The following is a 24,969-nucleotide window of genomic DNA, read 5'->3' as shown; positions in this document are numbered from 1 at the left end:
ATGTAAGCCAGATACCTTCTTTCCTACCTACACCACCACCTCGATTTAGGTACCTTACCTTACTTTCCATCTGAATATTTGCCCCTTCCCAAAATTTCGTGGAACACGTACACGTAGGTATTTGAGCACACCTTTCTAGTCTCCCGTTGTTGCATGATTTAGGTGCTCTATCATTAATAAGCATGTTCAAGAAACAATCACGAGGTTGAGCCTCAATGCCTATAGCTGGCTCTTTGCTAACATATTCATTGTCCACCAGGACCGCTCGCAACTTCGACGTTTGGCCTTGAGCAACGCTGCCGTTACCGATCGTCATGGTAGACTCTCCGACACCGCGCCGTGTTACGATGTAGCTGCTGACAATCCAATGCAAGGGCCAGAATGAGGACCTGAAGGCGAATCCGCCGTGCCAGCCTCGTGCTGTAAGCCCATCATCCAACCCATGAATCAACTTAACAGACCCGGCGCTGACCTAGTTCCGCGCAGTGCGCTATTCAGGGTAGGTCTTCATCATGCACTTCTCCATGGCTTCGTTACGATTCAAATACCAGGTGTGAGGCTGAGTCGGCATTATCATAGCTAACTTGGGCTCGCAGATTGCTTAACAAAAAACGGGTACAAGGAGGAGAAGTGCCAGTCGGTGATTTTGGCCTTGTACGAATGCTGCGAGGCTTTTTACCAGTCAAAAGGAGACAGCGCTACGTCGGCGAGCTGCCCCAAGCCAGATCTGCTTCGACTGAAACTGTCGAGAATACGTGAGGAGTCGCGCGAGGCCGCTTCCCAGAAGTAGCTATTGGGATGCTGAAATGTACACTCTTCCATAGATATACGTTAACCCGAGTAGAGAAATCTGGCAACATTTAAGAAAGAGAGAATTCTTCTAGGCATTCGTTGAGCGCGCTGAGAGACCCCGTAGGATCTGAACAAGCATTGAGTGCTTATTCCGAGACTCTAATACAAAAGCCTTGACATTGAAGAAGGAAAGAGAGAGAAACTTCAAAGAAAATTTCCAACTGTGTGTGTTGATAAAGGCTGCTAAAGCGGGTCCATACTGTGTTTTTACGTATATTTACACAGTCGATTTCTGATCTGTTCAAGGCATAGATCTAGAGTATGCACACAGTGTTCACTCTTGCCTAAAGTTTTGGCGCGACGCGCGCATCTAGGTACTGTGTGCACGGGCCAGCTAGGCGCTAAGGTAGCCTGCCTTTCGCCTGGGACGTCTGTCGCTCCCGGCGCCGCAAGGTGAGGTACCTTACCTTAGACGCCTCATTGAGCTGCCAGCTGGTTTGTTTTCATGATTTTTTTTCCCGGTAGGGTGGGAGGTCTGATCAACTATCCCAATCCCACTATTCGAGTCTGTTCCTCCAGCCTATTTCCTATTTCCTCTATCCTCAGAGTCGCTACGTGGGAATTCCTTCAATCTTGTCGAGGGCCTGGGAAAGTTTCTGCGCGCAAGAGCTTCTTAGGTTGCAACTAGTTACATCTTTGGCGCTGCAAAGCACCTTGCAAAGTCATTCACACCGCAGCATCCATGACTTGATATCTCCCCGGCCTAGAAACACAGACGCCCACAATCATTGACAGATTGTAAGCAGACGAGTCACTGCATAGTCTCACTTTGTTCGCAAGTCCTGTTTTGGCTAATCACCACCCACTAGGATCGCATCGGGACTCCATATTTACCCTGGTCCCATGCGCAACCTTGCCGACGACCAAAGATCGATCATTCCACATTGAAGTTAACGAGGCGACCGGATACCTTCTGTTCCTTGTGCGCAAACTTCCGATCTGTATTTTCCTAGATCTCGTTTCCTTCGACAACGATTGCATTCCCGAAAATGGACGGAATCGGGCCCGAAGTTGAGGTGTTCGCGAACATTCTGGACGATTGCCTGGCGAACCAAGGCACCGATGAGGACAAACGCGCAAGGGTCTTGGGACTCGTAGACGCATACCACGATTATGCCGTCGAAAAGCTGTCGCAGCTGCGCAAGCCACGCCGTCAGGGCTCAATTGGCGATAATGAGATGGACCTGGACGATGAAGAAGAGGCAGAGGCTGCGGCAGATTCAGAAGAGATTCGAGTATGGGAGCAGGAAAGACAGACATGGGATCTCGTTCGTCGCCTTATCCCGCTGAGATATTCTGTTCGATCCTCGACGAACCAGGAAGCTACGTACAATGGAGAAGATTTGTGGAGGGCATTCCTTGCGAGCGACCAGATGGCCACAGAGAGGAAGACCATTCTCGAATGGTTACAACAAGGCGCGAGAGCTGGCCCCGACATCGACGACCTCGTACGAGAGCTCCAGCAAAACGCTGACAGAGGAGACATCATCGCTCACGGTTGGATACACACAAGGTCTGCCATCAAGTTGCAGAAGAGTGTGATTGGTTCTTCACGCCCGCTTGATGTGCATTTTCCGGAGGTCGCACGCTCTCTAGTCAACTCAGACAAGGCGCCACTTGTTGCCGAGCTAGACCCAGACTCTGTGATCAGACAGGGTCGCAAGTTGGAGCCACAGGATGAGTACTTTGAGAGGGCTATCTGGGTAGGCTGCTTCCAACTGCTTCGAAGGGGCTGTGCTTTGGAGACTACGCGGGAGTGGTGCTTGGAGAGGACAGAGGTCTGGAGGGCTGTATCCATGTCCGCCTTACCTCTTGCAAGTGACCATGGCGAGACCACGCTTGTCGACGACCCTTCAGCGCTTACTCTTTGGAGACGCATGTGTTTTGCTCTTGCTCGCCAAGGAGGGACCGATGATATCGAGAGAGCAGTATATGGGGTGTTGTCCGGAGACATCCCCAGCGTGCAAAGAGTATGCCAGACTTGGGACGACTTTATGTTCATGCACTACAACGCTCTGGTTCGCACGCAGTTCGACACTTTCCTACTCAGCCAATGTTCTCCGGAAGCATCGGCAAGCATCCGCTCATCATTCGCTGCTTTTGACGCAGTTCAGTTCCATGGCGATGCCGCCACGTTGGAGCAACGCCTGATCCGCAACCTTGAGACAAGCCCGCACACAAGCAAGGAAGCTCTGGAGCCTATCAAGGCACTACAAGCCGCCATTATCTCCAAAGACCTCCAGCGACATTTCTACGAGCAGGGTGTGGCCATCACACAGAAAGCGAATTCCAAGGAGGCATCTGCGCTCATGCCCGATCACAACTGTCGCAACGTCGACGTAGTGACGGAAAAGTTCGCCGACATCACAAGTCCCGATGGCCTGCGAATTGCTGTCCATGCACTCATCATCTTCGATACGCTTGACAAACTCGGCACTCTGAAAACAAACACCGTAACAATGAGCTCAGATCATGATCGTCGTGAATTGCAAGAGAACACGATTACGCAGTACATTAGCTTGCTCCGACTAGCAGGCTTGGAGGAGTTGATACCACTGTATTGCTCCAGGCTTCACCCATCGAGAGCCTTCCAAGTGTTAAGCACAAACCTACTTCCCATCACCGATAGCGAAGCTCGTCAAGAGCAGCTCACCTTCATTCACAAAGCAGGACTGGACGTGGTGGAATTCGTCAAGGCACAACCACAGTTCTTGTTCCAGACCTTGGACTCCGATACTGCGCAAAACGATGCAATGCGGGAGTTCCAGATCATGGACGATGGCCCGGCGTCCTTGAAGTACGGACGTTCCATCAAAACAGACTTCTTTGGCGAAGATCCCGAATCCATTGACGTGGTCGACGAGCGCTTGATCCGGTCAGTAGAATGGCTGCTTCTAGTCAGCGAGGCCTGGCCCTATGTCTTTTCCCTCGGCGTAGCAATTTACAAGCACTTTCTAAGTATGACCCTGCCTTTTCAAGATAGATGACTCCTGTCAGCTAACTGGAACCCCATCGAACAGAGACCATGCATTTGAATGCCGCCAGAAGCTTCGCAAATCGTGTCCCATTCGACAGCATTCTGCGCATGCGCTTAAGCGACTTCCCTGAACAAGCAGAAGACGAACTCTGGTGGACACAAGATGGAGAATTCTGGGTCAACCAGCTCGAAGGCGCGGGTGCGATGGACCTCTCGCCAAGTCAAGTAGTATCGGACGCCAAGGTCTTGCGCGAACTTGAGTGTCTTGTCAGAGCCTTGGACACAATGGAGACTGTCGCTTCCCTAGCGGAACTGTCAAGAGAGTATGTCAACCTGATCTTTGGCTACAACATCTTGCTAACCACTTGCAGGGACCCGTCTGTCAAACGAGATTTCTGGGCGAAGGTTGGCAATGAGGTCAAAGCGGCCAAAGAACACGTGCGGCCGCTACTGGTTGACTGGCTGGGTGATCAAGGTAATGCGTGCTACTTAACTCACATCTTCCAGATAACTAATCCGCTCGTGACAGAGGATCAAGACTTACAAGCGCTGCGGGAAGCATATCTTCCCGAGACGATCCTCGCTTACGTCAGCACGCTCCATTTCGCCGGCACGACGCTGACGAGGGATAACTTTTTGGAGTGTATGGAGCTGGCGGCCACTATTGCGGAGAAGGGCTCCGATGTGGCAGAGTGCTTCGCCAAAGCTAAGCGAATGAAGGAACTGGTCGAGTGTTTTGCTGCCTGCAGCAAAGCTCTGGCCGTTGCATCGGGCGAGAAAAAGGCGGCCAATTCGAGTAGCAAGAAGCTACGGGAAATGGGGTGGTCACGGGATCTTTGGTCCGTAAAGCACTGAATTGGGCAGTCTACTGGCGAGTCGCAATGTTTGTTAGGAATAAGGAATGGGGATCTGAGGCCTCTACTAGAGATGCGTTACGTCTACATGAGATTCGGCTAGCGCTTGGCTTGCCGCTCACAAAGACTTCGGCTGGGCGTGATATGCCTCGAACACACGAAGGTCATTCAGCTACCAAGTTGATTAATGCAGGGAGGCGATTAATTACATCGAGACTTGCAGACTCACAAATAAAAGAGAATCACAGGAAAAGTCTGTTCAAAAAAACTGCGTATTCGTACCTCTTGAGGCCATGCTTGTGTTGAGTTCCTACTTATAATTGAGTATTCCGTACAGATATGTGGTTATGGAAATGATATCATAATACGCAGATGTGAGCTTAACTATACAAAATGTACAATCCAGTCACAATTCTAGTTTTGATTGGTTAGTTTCATTCATCCGCTGTGGGGGCACCTGACAAGGTCCTTGCTTAACGTTGTGAACCTCCCACCCCTCTGCCTGATGAACCACAGCCGCATTCCGTCTTGTAAACCTACGCCGCCCAACGAACGCTGACATCTCTGTAGTTGGAAGATACCTTGCCTAATACTTTGATTAGCCGACCAAGTGATTCATTGGCCTAAAGATTTTCCTAGGCCTTGAGAACGAGGATCATCTTGTTGTAGTCTTTAATCGGCTGCGTGTTTATGTCCACATCATGCATGATCCTCCACCACCGGTACTCCCACCCAAGCCGGGAAGCCACGACACAAGTCGTATCGGCACGCCGATTATGCTCAACTCGCCCCGGCACGGCAACGGCAACGGCACCGGACCTGATGTGGAGAGTGCAGGTGGGAGCCGTCTGAACCAAGTCTCTCAGCCGGCCGGGCTCGAAATAGCCCGACCTGAGTCTGTGCCTGATCCGGGCGAACATTGGCTTCCCAAGGTGTTGCAAGACAAGGCGTACGTTCCTGGACATGGCAGCGGCATCACCTGCCGTTTGTTGTCTTTCTCCCGGCTGATGGTGGTATTAGAAAACATGACCTCGCTGACGTAGCGACCAACGTGGACCTGCTTAATGCCCTTGCACATGCACCAAGTACGATTCACCCATCTCTCTCGTCGTCTCATCAGGCCCTTCAAGCGGCCTTGACCGAGAACCTTGAGCTCGCGTCACGGCTTGTGGAACTCGAGGCTCGTCTAGCCCACCAGCGCTCCACGACGCAAGCGCAGCTTCTTTCAACACATGCGCTCGAGCGCCAGTGGCGGCAGAAGCAATCCGATATGGACCACGCGTTAGCACCCTTCTCACCGGCTGCCATGTACCAACGTCTAGGGCAAGGTGTCCATGAGCAGGCCTCGGTATGCCATGTCTTGGAGGAGAGCTTCATCGACGGAGAGGGAGATGGCGCGTATGCGTCGGAGAGAGAGACGTTGGACTGGATCAAGAGGTACAGAGACGCCAAGGTGCTTTATTATCTTCGTCAGGAGAGGAAGGAGCGGTGGGACGAAGGTCGCGTTGGTGGCTGGAGATGAAACGAATGCGATTCCAGTATCTGGTTCAGTGGAATGCTAAGTGAAGGTGGGAAAGGAATGAGGCAGCGGGAATCGCAGGAGGTGGTGATCCTCGCGGATTGGAGCTAACCACTCGGCTGCATCGAAAAACGGGAACCAGCACACGAGCACTACATCAATGGCATGCCGGCGGTTCTCTCTGCTGTTTTCTACTGTTGCTTCTCGATGGCGGTATCGGCAACGACAACGCAATGCAAAGGACCACGTCTAGCTAGCAGATATCTGAAAGAAACATTCTATGGAATACCAGAAGGAAAGGAAGTACGCAGGAGCAGTAGCCTACAAACTGAATGATACATGCTGAGTTGGCTAGAAAATAGCTATGACGTGGAACATGAAACTCCTGTTTGTGTCGTTCTGTAGCCCGTCTACGAATGTATGCTTTAGCACCTTCAGCTACTGCTGTCGTCCTCCAGTTTCGCACACACACACGGTATACGTCCAGGGGACATCGCAACCCCCCTGACTAGGATCTGACTCAAAGTCGTTGAGAGTAGAAATGATGTTGGCCCAGAAGCGATCACTATCTTCAAGCGAAGCTGAAGGGACTCCGCTTCATCTCAGGACTGCGGGGGCTCATCGGGAGTGCAAAAAGTTCCTCCTCCTGGTCCTGTTCTTGCTGTCTCGGGTGAAGATCGCCCCCTGCGAGCATGGCGTCTAACGATGCCGAAGCTCCTAGGGACAGGTTGCCAGTAGTCGCCTCCCGGGCAGGGTGCGAGAAGGGGTGAACGGCCATGTCATTGGGGGCGGGCGAGAAAGATACAGGCTGAAGATGCGTGTTCTTGTCTGCGAGTCTCTAGTCAGTTATGCTTGGTTGATATGCTACGCAGGTTATCTTTTGTGAGTCATCTCACCAGCCGAACCAGCAATTAAATCTGCTGCAGAAGTCGTGAGCTTCAGCCCCTTCAGCTTCTCTCCCAGTCGGCTACCGGTCGGGGATTGAGAAGAGATGGGACTCAGTAGAGTTTCTGAGGCAAACATCGTCCGGCCTTCGACGATGTTGTTGGGTTTTGGAACAATACCAAAATGATCGATAACCCATTGCTGCTCCTGGAGCACCATTTCTAAGCCGACGCTTTCGGTATTTGTCATCTTCTCGGCATCGATCTCTTCTTGAAGTTCACGAAGTCTCTTCTTGGCCCAGATGGTGTGAAGAACCCCACGTGGTCCAGTATCTAATTCACTGGCAACCAGGCTTGGCGGGAAGATAGCAGGAAGGGGTTTGATGGTGAGGGATGTACCGCCAGGACGAACAATGGAAACGGTGGGAGGAACATTAGCACCTGGTGGAATTAGGAAGTACACCCGTTTATGCGTTCCTTTGACATCATTGCTTGCTGGAAGATGGTTTGTCTTGCCATCCCAAGAAACCTCCCATGCCTTGGCTGGCGGTGGTGAAAGTTCGGATGCCGGCGAGGAGGAAGAAGGCGATATCGAGGGATCCCATTCTACCATTAAGACCTTGGTGCCTTCATTACCCTTGCCTGTCTCAAACTCGAACCGGGCAAGGGCAAAAGGCGCAGTGTCGGCGGCAGCATCGGGATTGGTGCTTGTTGTTGGACCGGGAAGTTGCACTTCAATCGACGCCACTCGCGGTGGCGATGAAGCCCGAGAACTACCCGGCGTTCCCATCTCTTCGTCTCCTTCCGGTCCTGACCCTATTGTGGTCCGGTGTGAGGTGGGTTTTGCGGACACGACGCGGTGCGGGGCCGGGCGTTTTGCGGCCTGCTCAAGTACCGAGGCGCGTTAAAGACTCAAACTACCCATGCATAGCGTACTCTCCCCGTCAGCACCGGACAGGAAAAGCAGAACGTATTATCGGCCAGTGCAAACAATCCGGCCGAGTCTATCGTGACAATTCTTTGCAGCGATTGAGCCGTGGTATGGGTTCTAGGTGGTTCACCGACAATGAAGTCTGGTCTCCGGCAAAGACAAATGGTTCGAGACGAAAGAGAAGAATGAGGTATTTCGCACTGGTGAAGATAAATCGGCACCAACCAATGACTAAGATGAGCTTAAAGGAGGAAGTACCCAGACTTGGCGATGAGTGGGATGCGGAGACGGAGACAGAGATGGATGGAATCCAATCAGGTCCGGGCCGTTGTGGCTGAGGAGATTGACGCCACGCGCGCGAAAGAGGAATTTTTTATTACTTGTGAAGATACACATGCATAGAGCATCACTTAATTCCCGGTTATACAATCGAGCCGCCTTCAACTACAGTGTAGGTGATATGGCGGGAAACGAATCGCGAATCAACGTTGAAGCAGGGCCGTATACGTGCCTAGGGCATTCGGGCGTATCGCGGCATTCCAAGATCACTTCGATTGTCAAGGTAATAGTGAACAAGAGAGGTACGGGGGGATAGAAAATTAAGAAAGGGCCTCTGTCTCCCACATCAGTTATGAAAGCGAACAATATGTATTGCCACTCGAGTGGGACGGTTGGCCTTCAGGGCCGTATGGCAGTGTCGCGTGTGGTTGTCAAAGTGTGATACAAACCCGCTACGTAGTAGTTTGTCCTGACTCCTGACCCTGGGCTCTGGAGCAGCTCAAAGAGCGGAGGAAACGCGGAGTAATATGGAGGGAATGGGTCCTGGAGGTGCAAACATTGTGTAAATTTTTCGATAAAGCTGGAGAAGTTTGAGAGGGGGGAGTTGCGACCTGTGACCACGGGCGGGGAGAATCCCACATATCCACGGGGCATTCTCGGCCGATGTCGATGCCATTGCCCGCTAGTGTACATATTCTGGGGGGCTGGCCTGGCCAAGAAATATGGCTTCATGGTCGACTAACATGACGGGATACAGGTCTTCATCTCAAAGGCAGACGCAAGCGATGATGGCGCGCCACCGGGCATGCGGGTTAGGTCGCTCAATTTCTACGAGGCTTACACAAAGAGGTGCGGATCGGAAGTTCTTACCCTTAAGATTGGCTCGGGAACATAGAGACAAGACTCATAAACGTAAGTAGACCTACGGATACAGTCCCGTATCTGTAGGGTAATATACGGATAATGCAGTGCCAAAAGTCGAGGTGCCTTCCTAATCCAGTATTCCGTAGCGCTAGTGACCTGATGACCAACCGGAAGAACGTTATAAAGTGCTAGAACGTCCTTGGTGCTCCAGGACGGAGTATGGCATGGAGCCGGTAAAACGTTACTCGCTAAGGCAGCCACACACTCTCTCTCTCTCTCACACACACGCAAGGGAAGTAGGTAGAGCGGAGCGGGTCACGGATAACGGTACTTACGTAGTAAAGGTAAAGCAATCCACCAACGGCGGCCATGCGGCCGGAAAACGACGTGAAAGGTTGGGGCCTCTGGGGGGGAGATAGGTATCGGCTGTGACGAATGCGGAGGGGAGGCAAGGCCGAAGACTAAGAGCCTAAGAGAACAAAAAGACCGCGGTAGGCCCGAGGGCCGCTCCACCACGCCATCTGGATTTTCTGACGGTACTTACCTTTACAAGTACCTACCTCCGTAACTATCAGCTTGCACCACCAATGGCATCGAGGTGCGTACCTCAGTGCTCACACTTAAGTGACTTACAGCGCTCATGATTGGGCCGAGCCTGACGAGACGTCAAACTGATACCGCGGCACCGTATGTAGCATTTACGGTTTACTTTACTTCCCCGGTATCTGTACACCCCACTGTACCTATCCCCCCCGCTGCATCGAAGGCAGCTTGTCCGTCCGAGACAGCGCCTAGCCAACTTGTGTCGGTTCCATCGCTTCAACTTCGGTCACTTCGGTCCAATCTACCTACCATGTTCCATTTGACCCCATGGGCCATGCTCAAGTTGGCACTGGTAGATGTCGGCTTCGTACGAAGTACACTAAGCTCACGAGGGTCGAGGGGTGCACGGCGATGAGGTGCCAGAAACTACGCAGTATGCAATTATAGTTGCAGTGTGGAACACTATTGAGTTTTTTTTTTTCTTCTTTATCTTCTTGCTCTTCCATGTGTACATGCTTTCAGGATACTCAGCCCTCGAGAGAGGAATGTGAGCAGGGGCAAAACCTCAAGTCATGCAAAAGGTGCGCTCACGACGTACAATTGCAAGATTCCTTGGGTGCTTGGATAGGCTTTGTGCCTTCGACACCTTTCTTACCTGGACCAAATCATTCGCATGGCGAGTTTCTGTGGGCGGTCCATGGTCCGTACCCCGATGTGATTCACTGCTTGCTTTGTGGCGCCCCGCGAAGCCAAGCCACCCGTGTGTAAATGGCGAAGGCGAGAAAATCAATGAGCCTAGATCGGTAGTGTCGGCGATGCCCGCAGCCCACTGGCCTTCTCATTCCTGCCGGCTGCAAATTTTAATACTGCGAGAATGAAATTAAACTTGAGACATGATTGATGAATAGGTAGATGTCAGTACCAGCATGCTCAACATGAACATCGTCTGGTTCACACTGCTTTCTAGCACGCCATGCGATTGATAGATCCGCCGATAGAGAAATGTTTCCAGACTGCCACTGTCTGGTCTACCCACGGAGTAGTGCCGACGGATAGACTTGTCTCCGTTGAAGCGTCAGGTATGGCACTGTCTCGGGCCTATTTGGTAATCGGTCCTGGATCATCGAAGTCGGTCCAAGTAGCTCTAGGGCGGCTGAGACCATGATCCATCAGCAGTACCTTTGGACAGGTGAAGCATCTATCCGTGATAGCATCGAATCGGGCTTTGCAACACGAATGAGCCAATGGAAACAGAGCGAGAGCATCTAGCCGCAGGAGCTCCGTCTCGACCTATGCCGGGCTTCTCTCCTGGATCGTTTGCACGAATGTGGCCGGTACTTCATCGGTGCATACTGTCTAAGGATACTTCTTTGCGCCCGCTGCGCCCGCTGAACCAAAGGTAGCCATGGGCCATCGCGCACTGAACGCGGGACAATGGCCGAGAAGTGCCCCTACGCAGTGTCTACTCCGTACAGCCAACCGACCAAGCTGCTTCATCGCGTGTAGTTGATGGCAAAAGCATGGTACACGGCGAAGAAGTTGGAGCGGCATCGGGCGGGCTCACCCTCATTCCCCGGGCCCCAGGATCGACATTTGACTCTGGAGTCTCGACAATGGCACTGGATAGGAAATGGAGACGGGGAAGCGCCATAGAGTCCGTAAAACAGCCGAGGAATGGAAGTCGGATGTTGAACCACGAAATAAGAAGATACCAACAACAAATGGACAATCAGGTACTAATCTGATCTGAATTTGTACATACGCACCTAGGTAAGGTATCTCGCCGATGAAAACACCTGATTAGTCGCAATTGCAGTTGCCGCTCGAGTCAAATGGTTGGAGTACCTTATTCCCCCGTACCTGGCCTCTGTATCAGTACTCCATACGGATACCTGATGGCGAAATGGATGAAGAGCCATTTTACGGATAGAGTTAAGACCAAGACCCAATTGCTGATTCAAGGAACAAGAAACGGGAAGAAAGAAAAAAAAAGAGAGAAAGAAAGAAGGAACCTCAAGGCCACACTCACAGTAGGTATACTCACCAACGTACCTAGTGACCACCACCCGCTCCGTAGAGCAATGGAACTCAACCACTCGATAAAAAGCATCCAATGCGATTTTCACTTACTTACGGCTTGCCAGGCTCAGGACTGTGGGGATGAGAAGCTTCGTCCGCGCACTTTTACGGTGCTTTCTTCGGCCGCTTTCTTTCGCTTCCGCCATCCACGCCCATGATACTGTGGTAGTGAAGAAATAGATACACGGTAAAATACCCACAATTGATAGGTACCTAAGTTAGGTTGAGTGAAGGCCCCCTAAACGACCCTTCTCCGGCCCTTTCCTCTCCGAGGACGTAGCCAGTCAGCGCCGTTGCATCACAGTGCCAAACGCCGCTTCGGGATCATCGACTCCCCCCCCTAGGCCAGCAGGTGCCCTTCCTCACTTTGACCTCCACTAATTCGCCGCACATACCGCCGGACCACCCAGAATTAGCGAACAGCCGATCCCTCTCTCGCTTTCTTGCATCTGCCTCTCTCCCGTTCCTGGCCTCCAGTCCCACCCACTTGCTCTCGTTGCCTCTTCTCTATCCGTACCGCACCGTAATACCTACCTAACCTCATCATCACCTCACCCACGTTTGCGCCCACAGACTGAGGTGACCGCCAGTGTCTACCAAGTTATCCAGTCTTGGATACCATACCACCATAGCTACGTGCATACCCACGTCGTCGCCCATCACAGAGAGGTTCTACGCTTTTACCCACTCTCATCCACCCACCAAGAATTCTTGGAACCTGAGCCTGACTGCACCACCACCGCCTTTCTCCCACTACCAGTACCGAACGTGCTGCCTGCCAGAGAGAGTGAGTTACCTGACTTCGACGGGCCTCTCCAACACCCTCGCGCTCTGCCTGTGCCCCCTCCCTCTCCCTCCTCCATTTCTTCCTCGCATCCTCACATCCCAACCAACGTCGACCATCACGTTCGAAACGTCACCACCACGTTCTGCCTCTCTACAACACTATCGGTCGCCTTTCATCTCCTTATCCGACTCAGCTTTGTCACATACGCTCATTCACCATCTTTCCTCGTCTCTTGCTCCGATTCGGCCCTCTTCGACCCATTTCATCGGCCGTCCAATATCGATACCCTACATTGCCATTGTCGTTGATCGTCACCTTTCGCCCGTCGACTCTCGAAGCCTGCGCTTTCGACGACTGTATCCCAATCGACGCCGGGCGCCAGCCTGTTCATTCAAATCACCCCCCACGATTTCCCCCGCCTGCGAACCATCACCGATATCTTCAATGTTCAGCCATGTTTGAGCCGCGAATGCACGGCATCTTCGACTATCCGATCCCCGCCCGTCGTTAATTCTCCCATTTTCAACACAGCGTACCTCGACCATATGCTGGACTTCCTAGACCTCGTTTTCTCTTACTTCAGGCTGAGCCATTGTCCAGCGCGATAGCATTAACATGGATCCGCCGCATATCACCGAGTTCGCTTCCGAGCGGTACTTCAGCAAACTCAATCAACTCAATGAGTCCCCTGCGACCCGCGAACCCCAGCAGCTTCACCAATTACGCCATCCTCAGACGCCATCCTCTCAACCGTATCCCTCTCCACCGATATCATCTCAGTCTACCTCTACCTTTATTCTGCCGTTACGAACCTACAAGTCAAATGAAGGCCATACCGAGACTCCCCGACCCTCAGACCAGAAGCGTACCGAGAAGAGCCGACTCTTCAGCCTGCGATCCAAGGTCTCGATCCTCCAAAACAAGTCAACATCGCAGGTAGACCATCGCGAACAGTATATAGCGTTCGCGAAGCCAAAGACGTTAGCCACCCTCCCCTAGAGCCAACGTACGATGGTGTTCACCAATTCTAACAAATCACCAGGCAATCTCTCGGTCAACTGTTCCTAGCTCTACCTACTGAGCTTCAGATTCAAGTCATTTCGTCGCTGCCATTGACGGACGTCCTAAATCTTCGCAGAGTCTCGAGGTCCTGGCACGCTATCGTGACATTAAATGAGGCACCCATCGTTCGCCATCATCTAGAACATCACATCCCGGCATACGCCTTGCGTCTTTACCCATCTAACGACCCCACCGCCGCCAATTTCCATCACTTGTGCGGTCTGTGGCATCGTTTGCACGTCGCCGCCAAATTGTCATACCTCATGTGCGAATGGATCACTAAGGAGATCTTCCTACGAACGACGGAATCGCAGCGTCTCGAGTTCGCCCCTCAGCATGAACGTATGCGTCGTCGCCTGATACCACTTCTTTTCACCTTGTTCCATTTTTTCGAAACCTATCGAAAGCTGCACTTACAACACATACTCGACCACAACGGTCATGGCTTACTGCGCGAGCCATATACACTGAATCCGATCGAGGCTCGAATAATGAGCATGTACGACGATCAGACGCTTTTACGAGTTCATCAAGTCTTCCCTCTGGTCATCTCGTCATTCTGCCGACGGCTCCGACCGCCATCTTATGCTGGCCGCGTTGAACGATCATTGCGAGGCTACTTGAAGGAAAGACCTCCAGATGAGGTTCATGTTGCCATTCTATGTGTTGGAGGCTTGCGACAAGTGGAGAGGCTTTGGGAGATTAAGGGCTACAACAGCAGGCGGGGAGCCGTTGATGTTTGGTACAACTGTGTCTCGAAGGACTCGATCGACCCTACCCCGAAACAGCGACGTGGTATCATGGGCATGGGCCGAAAGAAGTCCTCGATTTCGGTCAAAGATTCAACCAAGTCGACACAACATGACGGAATATCAACGCGCCGCGCCTCTCGGGCTTCCCTAGATGATCCAGTCGATTCCGATACGAACTTGGTATTCAACACAAGCCTAGCAGCCGGCATGCCCATGGGACCGCTGGAGCGTGAGCATGTCCGGCACGTACTGGCTGACCTCCCTAGCTTACAAGAAATCTGGCTCAAAACCGCGGAAGCTTTGATATTGGAGCGGGGCATCGTTGAGCGTACCCAGGATATCAAACGCAATGCACAAGTAATGTTGGAATTAATTCGCGATGATGGCATTGACGAGGAGGATGAGTGGTGGTACGGACGAAGTACACCAGAATCCATTCGTCCTCCGCTCGAAGCGATAGACGAAGATGCTATGGACGGCGCATGAGAACCAGCGTGGCGTTGAGCATTTAAGGGCGTTAAGGTAGGCCTGGAATTTGGCCCAGTGGAACTCAAGCGGAGACTTGCCTTTGGACATGCTTCTTTTTTTTTTCACATTCTCTTTGTCAGGGCCAGCATAGAGAGGGGTGCAATACCTGGGATCTGGATAAAGATACCAACATCAAACAGTTTTCCATTTAGCTTTGTAGTCGTGTTATAGCCAGGACTGGTTGGGCATCCGTTTGCCTATTTAAGTGAAACAATTCACGCGTTCAGCTACGTGCTCTTTCCACGCATAGGCTTGCCACTGACGACCGACTATCACATACCGGATCTTGACCGAGGTACGCCGACTTGGCTGGGTATCCTCAGTAGACGATGCTCGGAATCACAGCTGAGACGGCCACCCACCTATTTGGCCCAACTCTTCCATGGCGCAACTGCGTAGGTAGGGGGTCAGAAATTTGTTTTGAGCCCTTGACACCAGCCGGAGCATGGCGCCAGTCGCACAGTGTACCTACAGGCGGTGCAGTAAATGGGCGCTTGTGACATCTACGTCTTTATTTACTGACGTCTCGAAGTATGATACATGCGTTCTCTCATTGCAGATTCTGTCATGCCGCCACCAAAAGACGACTGGCCTAGGTGTGACGAGCCATATGTTGAGTTCATGTTCGGCGATGCACGCTGCATCTCTGCACCATTGACATTGTATTGTGTGGGATTCATCGCCAAGTTTGCTTGATTAGCCGTTGTCAAGCTTGCCAGAAATGCCGAATCGGAATAGTCCTGGAAAGACGACATGCCCGTATTCTGTACTGAGTGTTCCTGTCGTGCGTGGAATGTAGATGATTGCTGTTGTATCGGCCGTGAGGTCGAAGTCCGGTAGCTGTCTCCTCGCGTGCTCGATGATCCGGTCATGTGGGTGCCATACGTAGGTTGCTGAAGGCCCACCAGCCCCTGATAGTCTCCGTCACTTGTAGACTCTGTATAGCTGTCCCCATTCTGCCCTAGTGTTGATGGAATCCGGCCGGTACCCGAGCTGCTTAGGCGGTGCTGACTGTCATTAGATCGGTTCTGTGTCGTTGGCCGATGTTGCTCTTGCTGATGAAAGAGATTTTGTTGCTGTTGCCCCTGAGCCGATCCATCTTGATTATACATGGCTTGCCTTGAAGGCATATTCAAGGAGTAGGATGCCGCTACCTCAGTTCTTTCAACTCCTCGGCCAGCGGATGAAGCTATGAGGCTTTGGCTGTATTGAAGTCGTAGATCAGACTGAGGTTGCTGCGCGTTGAGGGCTTGTTGGAGCGATGATCGATTTGCCGCGCCGCCCATCTGGTTCCTCGGCCTCTGAAGATTACTATTTCTGGCATCTGTGAGGCTGCTGGTGTGAAGGTCTGTCTGCGTTGGCTCTGACAATTGTGGCATGCGCTGCCCACCTTCTCCAGTCTGACTGTTCTGGCTAGCTTGCGTCATTCCACCTTTTGAGGCAGCATCTTGGTGCTGATGATTCGGTAATTTCTGCCTCTTGGTCACTGGCTGATGGCCATGAGCGTGATCCTGCACTTGTAGTCCTTGAGACCGAGCCATCTGCGGTGACGAAGGGCTCTCACTGGTGGTTGCAGTAAACCTACCATTATTTGGACCTGAAGCCGAGGCAGCTGTTAGCGACTCGTTGCCTGCATTACTGTCTCTGCCTTCTTGGGAAGCCTTCCGTTTGCGCTTTGCGAATCTGGAGGTTTTGCTGACTTGTTGCTTCATGGCAGCGGATTCGCTGACAGTCTCCGGTCTGAACGGAGAAGCTACATTTACCGGAATGGCCGGTCGCTGCTCGAATTGTTGTTCTCGGGTAGAGGATGTGAAACCACCACCAGCCGCCGGCAGAGCCAAATCACCCGCTGCGGTAGGTTGTGGCTCGCTTCGTTGGTCATTTGCAGCCGATCCAGGTGGTGTTTGTTGAGATTGAGAGCCGGGGACATTTGCTGATCCTTTCGGTCGATTCTTGGATCCCTTAGGACGGCCAGGGCCTCCTTTCCGCTTCTTGACAAGCGGCGATCCAAGCTCGTCAAGGCCTTCAGTCGTGCTTGAGGATTCGGGAGGATTAACTGCTGTTGGCTGAATCATTACTGGGGTCTCGGATACACCATTCGTATCCTCATGAGCATCGTTGGCCGAGGGCACCGTATCTTTCGGTCGATTTTTCGAGCCTTTAGGTCTCCCTCTCCGCTTGGGGGCCGGCGTAGTTGTCGAGGTCTGGGCGGAGCCAGATTCCGGCATTCCACCGGAAGCACCTGGACCGGAGACTACCTGACTGGAAGCTGGAGTTGCAACCACCCGCTCGGCATCCACTTGCAAACTCTCTCCGTCAGTATCTGCAATGGTGTCATCAATGTCAACCCAGCTAGCATCCACCGCAGCCCTCTCCACCGCGTCATCACCTGCACTGTTGTCCGTTGTTGCTCCTGCTGCATGAGCTCTTGAAGCCAGTCGCTGCACACTATGGCCAGCTTGTTTTCCCTTCGCATTCCTACTTCCTTTGGGACGACCACGTGGTCGTCTCAGCTTCGTTTGGTGTGCGCTCGGCATCGCCCCTTGGTCGAGAGCTGGAAAGATCTCTGCCAGCCAGCCAACAAAGAGAGATCCAGATCCATTCGCCTCGGCGCTGATGGGAAAGGATGCGCCGGATGATGTGTGCTCATTGGCAATCCCTCCAAAGAATTTCAGTCCCTTGCAAAGCTGATCAACAACCAGATCAGGGTCTAGGCTTCGCAACAGAGTCAAGAGTCGAGCTTGTTCGGCTATCGTCTCCACGGTCGTAAGTGTCGAGGTCCTCCTCCGCACCTGCGCCGATTCTTCAACAGTCTCCCGAATATATGGCGTGTTCAGCTGGGGTCGATCGAGTTGGGGGGCATTCCGTTGCGGTGTGATGAGCGGCGTTTTAGGGGGGCACGGTGTATTGGGCTGCGGTGTATTGGGCTGCGGTGTATTAGGTTGCGTTTGATGGGGCCACGGTTTATTCAGTTGCGGTTTATCGTGTCCCGGTGCGTTTTGCTGCGGTTTATTGAGTTGTGGTGCGTTCAGCTGCGGTGCACTGGGATGCGGTGCGTTGAGCTGTGGTGGACTGTTCGAGGCATGTACTTCCGGTCGATAGATAAATTTGCTCCGTCTGATGGGAATGTAACGATCTGTCTGGGCCAATCTGGCCGCAAGCTGCGTTCCCTCACTCGTGCGTTTGGCTGCTGCATCACGCTCCCGACTTTCGTTGGTAGTAGTGAGGTCTATGTGCATCACTCCGAAGTTCCCTTTCGTCGCGTCGGTCTTGCCCTTCAGCTTACTAGGCACAGGGTTACGTACACGTCCATCTCTATAAAGGCCCGGGATATCATCCTGTACTGGGGGGCCAGTGTGTTGCAAGACCCCGAATCCATTCGCCGCGCCTACAGCTCGAAAGTCAGCAACGCCTTTTCAGTGATCCTGCCTGACCGTTCAACGAACAATAGCATTAAAGACATAAGAATAGCCTACAAACCTCCTTCACTTGTAACGCCCAGTACAGGGGTTTGTACTGCAGAACCGTTGCAAGCACTACTATCGGTACCAGTGCCAACAGCGGTGCCAGTGCCAGTGCCGGTAGCGGTAGCGGTAGAGGCATCAGCAAGCGGTGTAGGTCGTCGCGCAGGGTTCGAAATTTGAGGAGATGCTTTGCAGAAGACGATTAGTCGGCGCGCAGAAAACAAAGCGCATTGTGCTTTACACTTACCTGCGGTTGTAGCCATGGCTGTGGATGACAGTCGCGTCACAAATTCCGCATCATCCCTTCAAGAAAGATCGGAACACAGCGGTGCCTTTCGAGATTTCTACCCCGGCGGGGAGCCTTGATCCGGATGGCAAAAAATACGTATGCTAAAACCCGCGGATGCAAGAGGGCATCACGAAACCCCAGATGGATCACCAAGGCGACTCGACTGCATGTGATGACTTGCCGAGTCAGCTTCTCTTTTTGATAATGCAACGGCGCCAGCTGGTCGTCATCGTTGTTGGATTTGGCCGAAGTACTATTCAGATTGTAATAAAGCGAGAAGCCCTCGATCGTTTGGAGCTATACAATGAATTAGCGACAGCGAAATCTCGCGATGCGCATTCGCGATGGGCGAAATGCCGAAAGGAAAGATAGAGAAGAAACCAAGGCCTGCGGAGCGATATCTGGACAAGACCTACGCTTTGCGAATGCGCAGCGGCTGTCGAAGTTGGGGAGGTATGGCGTGAGCAGCGTTGGACAGCGTGGGGATGTCGAGTGAAGAGGATTAGTCTTCGCAGCTTTCCATGTATAGCAGGTAGGTCTTACGGAGTAGGCTGTCACCTTATTAGATGGCAGCAGACCCGCTGGCTACCTCTCAGGCTATCGTAGAGTGAATGACGAACCACCACCCAGCTTTGAGGTACCTAGCTACTGCGCCCCGCTACGTCGCCCGCTTCCCAGGTACCTAAACGGTCGTGCCATATCCACGTACCTCTTCCACCTGTGTACACCAAATCTGTACTTGAACACTGGCAAAGTTGCGAGTACCTCGTTCGCGATTCACCGTTGCGTAGGTAGGGGGCTACATGGAGCAGGCTCGTAGGCTGGCCTCAGCTTAGCACCCAAGGTAACCTCTCTCTCCTCTACTCCGTACTACTGGGCACTGCTACATTTCAACCCGCTCCGGCCCTCAATTGACACCATCTCAGCTACCTACCCATGTGCGATTTCTTTACTGGAGTTCGCAAAGCCATTGCTTACTAGCGGGTGTTGCTCAAAACCCCAGCCTCCAGGTCAGTGACAACCTCTCATTTTCTCCCGATTGCATCGACCGATGCCCAACTAACTCCGCCTACCTTCCGATAGCTCTCTCGACCTCACCTACCGTAACCTTACCTCACCTTACTTTCCTAGACCTTCCGAGGCTCTGACATAGCCGCATGGATAGCTAGCTGGCGTCCGATCCAGTCCAAGAAGCATGTCTACCAAATACGCCCTCGTCTCCCTGCCTCTCGGCATCTTCGACTCTGGAGATAAGGACGATGCAATCAACTCGTTAAGTGCTACCATTTCGGCTGAGAATGGTAGTGTTCGCCCCTTCAACATACCCGATTTCAAAATCGGCACCCTGGATGCCTTGGTCCAACAAGCCGATGACCTCACCAAGCTAGAGTCTACCTGCCAGGCTGTCGTTGCAAAGGTTGCCGACTCATTGAAGTCAATCCTCGATGGTGATGAGGACAAGATCTCCCAGCAGAAGATGGTCAACGATAGTGAGAAATGTCTAGGGCACCGCCTCGTTGCTGCTGCCATCCCACAAATCTGTTGTACATATCACTAACGGCGGTTGTACCTCAGAGCCCACCGACCAATATGTCAACTCGTTTTCTTGGAACAAGGTCCGATACCGCGCCGACAAACCTTTGAGCGAACTCGTCGATACACTGCAAAAGGTACGTGGAGTGAGAGGGCGCACTGGAACCAACGGGTTCGCGGCGGGATTCTGCTTTGCTGCATCCGTTTCGCCTTCGGCGCGGATCGGGGTTGCCATCCATAGAGTAGGCCCGCAGGAAACTAATGAAGCGCCAGGAACTCGTCACTACCGACAACGATGTCAAGAGCAAGTTCAACCAGTATAACTCGGTCAAAACAAACTTTGCCACTCTCCAGCGCAAGCAGACGTACGTATTGTTTCCAAGACCCATCGTTTCTCCTAGCGCAAGGATGACTTGATAGCTGACAGCAGTATTACAGTGGCAACCTTGCGACAAAGTCCCTCACTCCCGTTGTCGATCCCGCCCTCCTCATCCAGGACTCGGAATACCTAGAGACGCATCTTATTGTTGTGCCGAACAATGCAAAGAAGGACTTTTTGAAGAGTTATGAAACACTGGCACCGATGGTGGTTCCCCGGTCTGCCGTGCAGGTCGCGACGGACGAAGAGTTCACCTTGTACGCTGCTACGTCATTCAAAAAACACAGTGCAGAGTTCCTTGCGAAGTGTCGCGAGCAAAAATGGACCCCGCGTCAATACAAGTACGTGGAGGGTGGAAAGGAGGAAGAGCAACGCGAGCTTGACCGAGTGGCTCGTGAAGAGAAGAAGACATGGGGAGAGGCTCTGAGAATCGGCCGGACAGGCTGGAGCGAAAGCGTCATGATCTGGCTGCATGTGCTCGCGCTGCGCGTGTTTGTCGAGGCTGTTCTCCGCTACGGACTCCCGCTCGACTATGTCAGTGTTCTTGTCAAGGTTAGCACTCATCTTTCTCCCTCAAATCATTGCTTACGATGCTAACGCGGCGGGCAGACGAATTCGAAACTGGTCAAGAAGGTCAAGACAGCGCTTGACTCTAATTACTCGTACCTAGGAGGCAACGCCTTTGGCAGAGACAAGCGCGGGAAAATTACCAAAGACGACGCAGCACTTTCGTCCGAGATGGCTGCTGTTGGTCTTGGCGGAGGCGAGGGACACGAGTATACAGCTTACGTTTACTACGAGTTTGACTTCTCTTAGTTGCGTAGAACTACACAATTGCAGCATGGCGGGTGCATGCAGTCCCGCGTTTCAGACGCAACCTTGCACTGAAAATGCGTATTATTTTTTGAGGGGCATTAGACCGTGGTTAGAAAGCTCTGGGCTGTAGCCAGTTGGTAACTCCTAGTTCATACAAGATGAGAACCGGCCGCACATGCAATTGTAGGACCGTACACATCAGGCTGTTTTGCTCGCAGTAATGAGACCCTCCTTGATCAGCCACTCGGCAATTTGTGCCACACATTCCTCGACGCTCGACTTGTCGGTCCTGATAACAATTTCGGGCTTCTCGGGTGCCTCGTAAGGGGCTGAGATGCCGGTGAAATCCTTGATCTCTCCCGCCCGAGCCTTCTTGTACAGACCCTTGGGGTCACGCTGCTCAGCGACCTCGAGAGGCACATCGACAAAGACCTCGATGAATGGAATGGCTTCATCGCTGCTCTGGCCAGTCTGGCTGTGCAGCTCACGAGCTACTTGACGGTCTGCACGGTACGGCGAGATGAAGGAGGTAATGGCAATAGTCGAAGAATCGGCAAACAGCTTGGCGACCTGCTGCGGCATTAGTCGCGTACTCTCTGACGGTGGCCGTACTCAGGGCGGAAGATCAAGTCTAAAGGTTGGAGTAATTGATCATACCTCAGCGATGCGACGGATGTTCTCATTACGGTCTTTCTCGGAGAAACCAAGATCTTTGTTGAGGCCGAAGCGTACATTGTCACCGTCCAAACGATAGGCGGCAACTCCCAGGTGCAAAAGGTGCTGTTCCAGAGCGGTTGCTACGGTGGACTTGCCAGAGGCGGAAAGTCCTGTGAGCCAGAGGGTGAAACCACGCTGCCCGCGCAGCTGGTTACGCTCAGAGCGCGAGAGTGAGGGGTGCCATGTAATGTTGCTATGATATCGGAGGACAAACATCAGCCAATTTGTTCGTTATGCCGCCAATTGTCGAGTTACGGACGTGAAGGCAAAGAGCTGCAAAGCATTCACCGCAGGCAGGTGCGACGACTGCGGGGTCGGTGGGATAGCAGAAGGAAATTCATGGAGGGGCAATTTCGATCCCGTCATGACGGAACTCTAGATTTCCAGACTCATACTTACGTAGCCATTGTGAATTCGATTGGGTATCTGGTGGTAAGGACTAAAGGGGAGAATGGTGTTGAAAGGACGAAAGTGTGGATTGGAATCAGGCGCAGCGGCAACAACCGCTCATACATATACACACAGATGCGCTCGCATACACGACTCTCACGACAACGGACCGAGTAGGGAGGGTACTAAGTTGCTTTTCACCCCACCTCCTCCCCCTCCATTTTTCCCTCTCGTTTTTCACTTCACACAAGCTAAGATCATGGAGAAGTCAGCACCAGGCGATGTACCCAAAACTCCCAAACACTACAAAATATAGAGTGGCTTCATGAGAGAGGTACTTTGTCTGGCTTTGACCTTCTCCGCATCTAGGTTCAGTACCTTACGGATACCGCAGGGAATGATCCAATGACCTAGGATACAGCAAGAAAAAAAAAATCAATAGAATCCGCAACATGATGAAAGTACTTCCTTACCGGAACACTGCCAGTCTGCGCCGAGCGATGGCGTCAGATCGGCTAGAGGTGGATCATCGCTTGGCGGGACCAGCACGTCAGAGGCCTGTAATCTGGCTGGTTCCTGCCCATTTGGAGGTATTGCCTCCGACTGACCGAGTGCCGACTCCCGCTCCGTTCCCGGATGCCGCGCCGCGCTTCACGTCGGTGCCGAAGCCTCCTCCGTGTCACCTAGGGACCGCTCATGGCCACCTTGCACGGCTATGACATCACAACTGTCCTCAACTAGAGTCGCGCATTTCGAAATCTTGACTGAATGTTCTGCTGGACAATATCCCTCTTCGCTGACCGCAATTTTTTACTTGCGAGCTATCGATCAGCTCAAGCCAGGTCGCGGGGCTATCTATACCTGCCTAGTGTTCGCCGTACGCTGCAAGTCTTGAGAGGGAGCTATTCTGCGCGCACCCTCATGAGAGCCATCTATCAATCCATCCAGCAGGGCTCGTGGCCTGTACTCAGAATCCGTCCCACAAGAGTGTGGAAGGGCTACTGGCTCGAATAGTCTAAGTCGGGTCGGGTTGAGCGTGCGCTTTCAGCTCAGTGCATCGATCTTCTCTCGCAAAACCCTTCTAATTCGGTGACGTTTCTTCTCTCTAATCGCCCCGGCGCGTTCCATCCGACTATTGAAATCTACGGTATGAATAGAATCGAAATGTCCCGCTCTGGTTTGCGTTCGCAGAGATCTCAAGTCGCATTCAGCTTCGCCATTACCTTTTTTTGGATATCAGTATTGTGGCTCAATGATCCAAGCAGTAAGAGAAAAGGTCACTTACAGATGCAAATCTGGGGGAGACAAAGAGCGCAGAGGCTTGCGCTAGGACAAGAGGCTCTTCTCCATCCACTGGGAGCGTTTCCAGCTGGCCCTCAACCCATGCCTTGCGCCCTTCTACTCTTGTCGTACGCGCCCGCAAAACAACGTACGTGCCTGCGTGCACTGGTTTTCTATAGTTGATCTCAAGCTTGGCCGTAACGCCCACTTTGTGTGGAAGAGCACCAAAGCAGCATCGCGCCAGACCCTCGTCCAGCATTGTAGCAAGCAATCCACCGTGCACAATGCCAGGGTGACCACAAATGTCTGTGCCGAGATGGGAGATTGACACAAGAGACTTGCCTCCCTTTTCAGTCCAGCATACAGGGGGAACTGTGATCCGACCCGGCCCAAGAAGCGTGCCGCCAGTGAGATTATGCCGCCGCAGCGCATCGGGGAGTCTCATGTGGGGCCGAGATTCAGTCATGTCGGGATTCCGGCGCATCTCTGCCGCAATAGGGTGGTTGTTGACGAAATCATTCACCACTGCGGCCTCGTCGTTTTCGGGCACGTAGGCGTGCAGGGTATCCTCATCAGAACGGGGTCTTGCCGCGTCAAGTAGACCGGGCAGTAGGGGACTCGCCGCTGCAGCGAAACCCAGGCTCGTAAACAGTAGTCCAAACGCGCCGAAGCTGATGGCTTTGCGGAACCGGGAAGAGATTTTCGGTTGCGATGATGTGCCTACAATAGTTGTGTGAGCTCAATGGCTTATGGTCTTGAAGGACTTTCAAAAGCAACGTAATTTACCTGCATTGACGCCTTGTTGATAGCGTCGGAGCCAAACCTGCTGACGAAGGCCGGAGGTTCGCAAGACTGGCGCGTTAGGGGAGGCCAATGCTGCAGGCTGCTTAAGAAGTCGCCGAAGCGGAAGAAAGGGTGATGCTGCCATGGATACAGTTGGTCAGTCTAAGATTGGAGCTTACGATTGATGTATGAGGCATAGGAGAAGGTCGAGTTTGACCTTTGACGCGGTTTGTCACTCCAGTCGATGCCGAGGCTGCAGGTAGGATAGCTTGACCGTTCAGGCGAGGTACCTTGATCCCAGCAATTAGGTAGCTCAACATCATAACACTAAACGACACTTCATTAAGCGAACAACTGCGGAAGAAACACCTAGCCCAAAATATGCATCAATGGGGATTTCACCTGG

At 52.6% G+C, this 24,969-nt stretch overlaps 8 protein-coding genes across 8 annotated transcripts; 4 read left to right on the top strand and 4 right to left on the bottom strand.

Moving 5' to 3' along the window:
• The first annotated feature begins 1,266 nt into the window (after positions 1 to 1,266).
• On the top strand, positions 1,267 to 4,931 carry HER10_EVM0001021 (uncharacterized protein). Its single transcript, XM_035482846.1, has 4 exons — positions 1,267 to 3,810; positions 3,873 to 4,152; positions 4,201 to 4,304; positions 4,359 to 4,931. Exons 1-4 carry the CDS (start codon positions 1,842 to 1,844, stop codon positions 4,682 to 4,684), a joined length of 2,679 nt encoding a protein of 892 aa, XP_035327564.1. The 5' UTR covers positions 1,267 to 1,841; the 3' UTR covers positions 4,685 to 4,931.
• A 453-nt stretch (positions 4,932 to 5,384) lies between these two features.
• On the top strand, positions 5,385 to 6,205 carry HER10_EVM0006591 (uncharacterized protein; the record flags this gene model as incomplete). Its single annotated transcript, XM_035476173.1, has 2 exons — positions 5,385 to 5,632; positions 5,704 to 6,205. The coding sequence occupies 2 exons, from the start codon at positions 5,385 to 5,387 to the stop codon at positions 6,203 to 6,205; spliced, it is 750 nt and encodes a 249-aa protein (XP_035328112.1).
• Positions 6,206 to 6,773: 568 nt separating this feature from the next.
• On the bottom strand, positions 6,774 to 7,876 carry HER10_EVM0011072 (uncharacterized protein; the record flags this gene model as incomplete). Its single annotated transcript, XM_035480514.1, has 2 exons — positions 6,774 to 7,030; positions 7,099 to 7,876. 2 exons carry the CDS (start codon positions 7,874 to 7,876, stop codon positions 6,774 to 6,776), a joined length of 1,035 nt encoding a protein of 344 aa, XP_035328490.1.
• A 5,238-nt stretch (positions 7,877 to 13,114) lies between these two features.
• On the top strand, positions 13,115 to 14,869 carry HER10_EVM0009292 (F-box domain-containing protein; the record flags this gene model as incomplete). The annotated part of the gene is made up of 3 exons (XM_035478783.1): positions 13,115 to 13,152; positions 13,232 to 13,549; positions 13,612 to 14,869. The coding sequence occupies 3 exons, from the start codon at positions 13,115 to 13,117 to the stop codon at positions 14,867 to 14,869; spliced, it is 1,614 nt and encodes a 537-aa protein (XP_035328335.1).
• Positions 14,870 to 15,426: 557 nt separating this feature from the next.
• Positions 15,427 to 18,638, bottom strand: HER10_EVM0012137 (uncharacterized protein; the record flags this gene model as incomplete). The annotated part of the gene is made up of 3 exons (XM_035481538.1): positions 15,427 to 18,299; positions 18,392 to 18,562; positions 18,623 to 18,638. 3 exons carry the CDS (start codon positions 18,636 to 18,638, stop codon positions 15,427 to 15,429), a joined length of 3,060 nt encoding a protein of 1,019 aa, XP_035328580.1.
• Positions 18,639 to 19,859: 1,221 nt separating this feature from the next.
• HER10_EVM0005390 (V-ATPase subunit C) lies at positions 19,860 to 21,392 on the top strand (the record flags this gene model as incomplete). The annotated part of the gene is made up of 5 exons (XM_035475011.1): positions 19,860 to 20,154; positions 20,240 to 20,334; positions 20,471 to 20,562; positions 20,636 to 21,128; positions 21,186 to 21,392. The coding sequence occupies 5 exons, from the start codon at positions 19,860 to 19,862 to the stop codon at positions 21,390 to 21,392; spliced, it is 1,182 nt and encodes a 393-aa protein (XP_035327984.1).
• A 198-nt stretch (positions 21,393 to 21,590) lies between these two features.
• Positions 21,591 to 22,516, bottom strand: HER10_EVM0003010 (adenylylsulfate kinase; the record flags this gene model as incomplete). Its single annotated transcript, XM_035472700.1, has 3 exons — positions 21,591 to 21,962; positions 22,050 to 22,302; positions 22,509 to 22,516. The coding sequence occupies 3 exons, from the start codon at positions 22,514 to 22,516 to the stop codon at positions 21,591 to 21,593; spliced, it is 633 nt and encodes a 210-aa protein (XP_035327751.1).
• Positions 22,517 to 23,234: 718 nt separating this feature from the next.
• HER10_EVM0003309 (adenylylsulfate kinase) lies at positions 23,235 to 24,923 on the bottom strand. Its single transcript, XM_035482923.1, has 2 exons — positions 24,567 to 24,923; positions 23,235 to 24,500 (listed from the first exon to the last, which is right to left on the bottom strand). Exons 1-2 carry the CDS (start codon positions 24,706 to 24,708, stop codon positions 23,749 to 23,751), a joined length of 894 nt encoding a protein of 297 aa, XP_035327787.1. The 5' UTR covers positions 24,709 to 24,923; the 3' UTR covers positions 23,235 to 23,748.
• Positions 24,924 to 24,969: the final 46 nt, after the last annotated feature.

This window comes from Colletotrichum scovillei, assembly GCF_011075155.1.
Source record: "Colletotrichum scovillei strain TJNH1 chromosome Unknown Contig00010, whole genome shotgun sequence".
Lineage (NCBI taxonomy): Eukaryota > Fungi > Ascomycota > Sordariomycetes > Glomerellales > Glomerellaceae > Colletotrichum > Colletotrichum scovillei.
Note: the sequence above shows the minus strand (reverse complement) of the source record. Positions and strands in the feature narration are given on the sequence as shown.

Bases quoted from the DNA above. Each gene is read 5' to 3' on its own strand.
- HER10_EVM0001021 (XM_035482846.1), top strand. From the start codon at position 1,842: ATGGACGGAATCGGGCCCGAAGTTGAGGTGTTCGCGAACATTCTGGAC. The intron at 3,811-3,872 runs GTATGACCCTGC...CCCATCGAACAG, and splicing joins AATTTACAAGCACTTTCTAA to AGACCATGCATTTGAATGCC. The intron at 4,153-4,200 runs GTATGTCAACCT...AACCACTTGCAG, and splicing joins CTAGCGGAACTGTCAAGAGA to GGACCCGTCTGTCAAACGAG.
- HER10_EVM0003309 (XM_035482923.1), bottom strand. From the start codon at position 24,708: ATGGCAGCATCACCCTTTCTTCCGCTTCGGCGACTTCTTAAGCAGCCT. The intron at 24,501-24,566 runs GTAAATTACGTT...CAACTATTGTAG, and splicing joins TCAACAAGGCGTCAATGCAG to GCACATCATCGCAACCGAAA.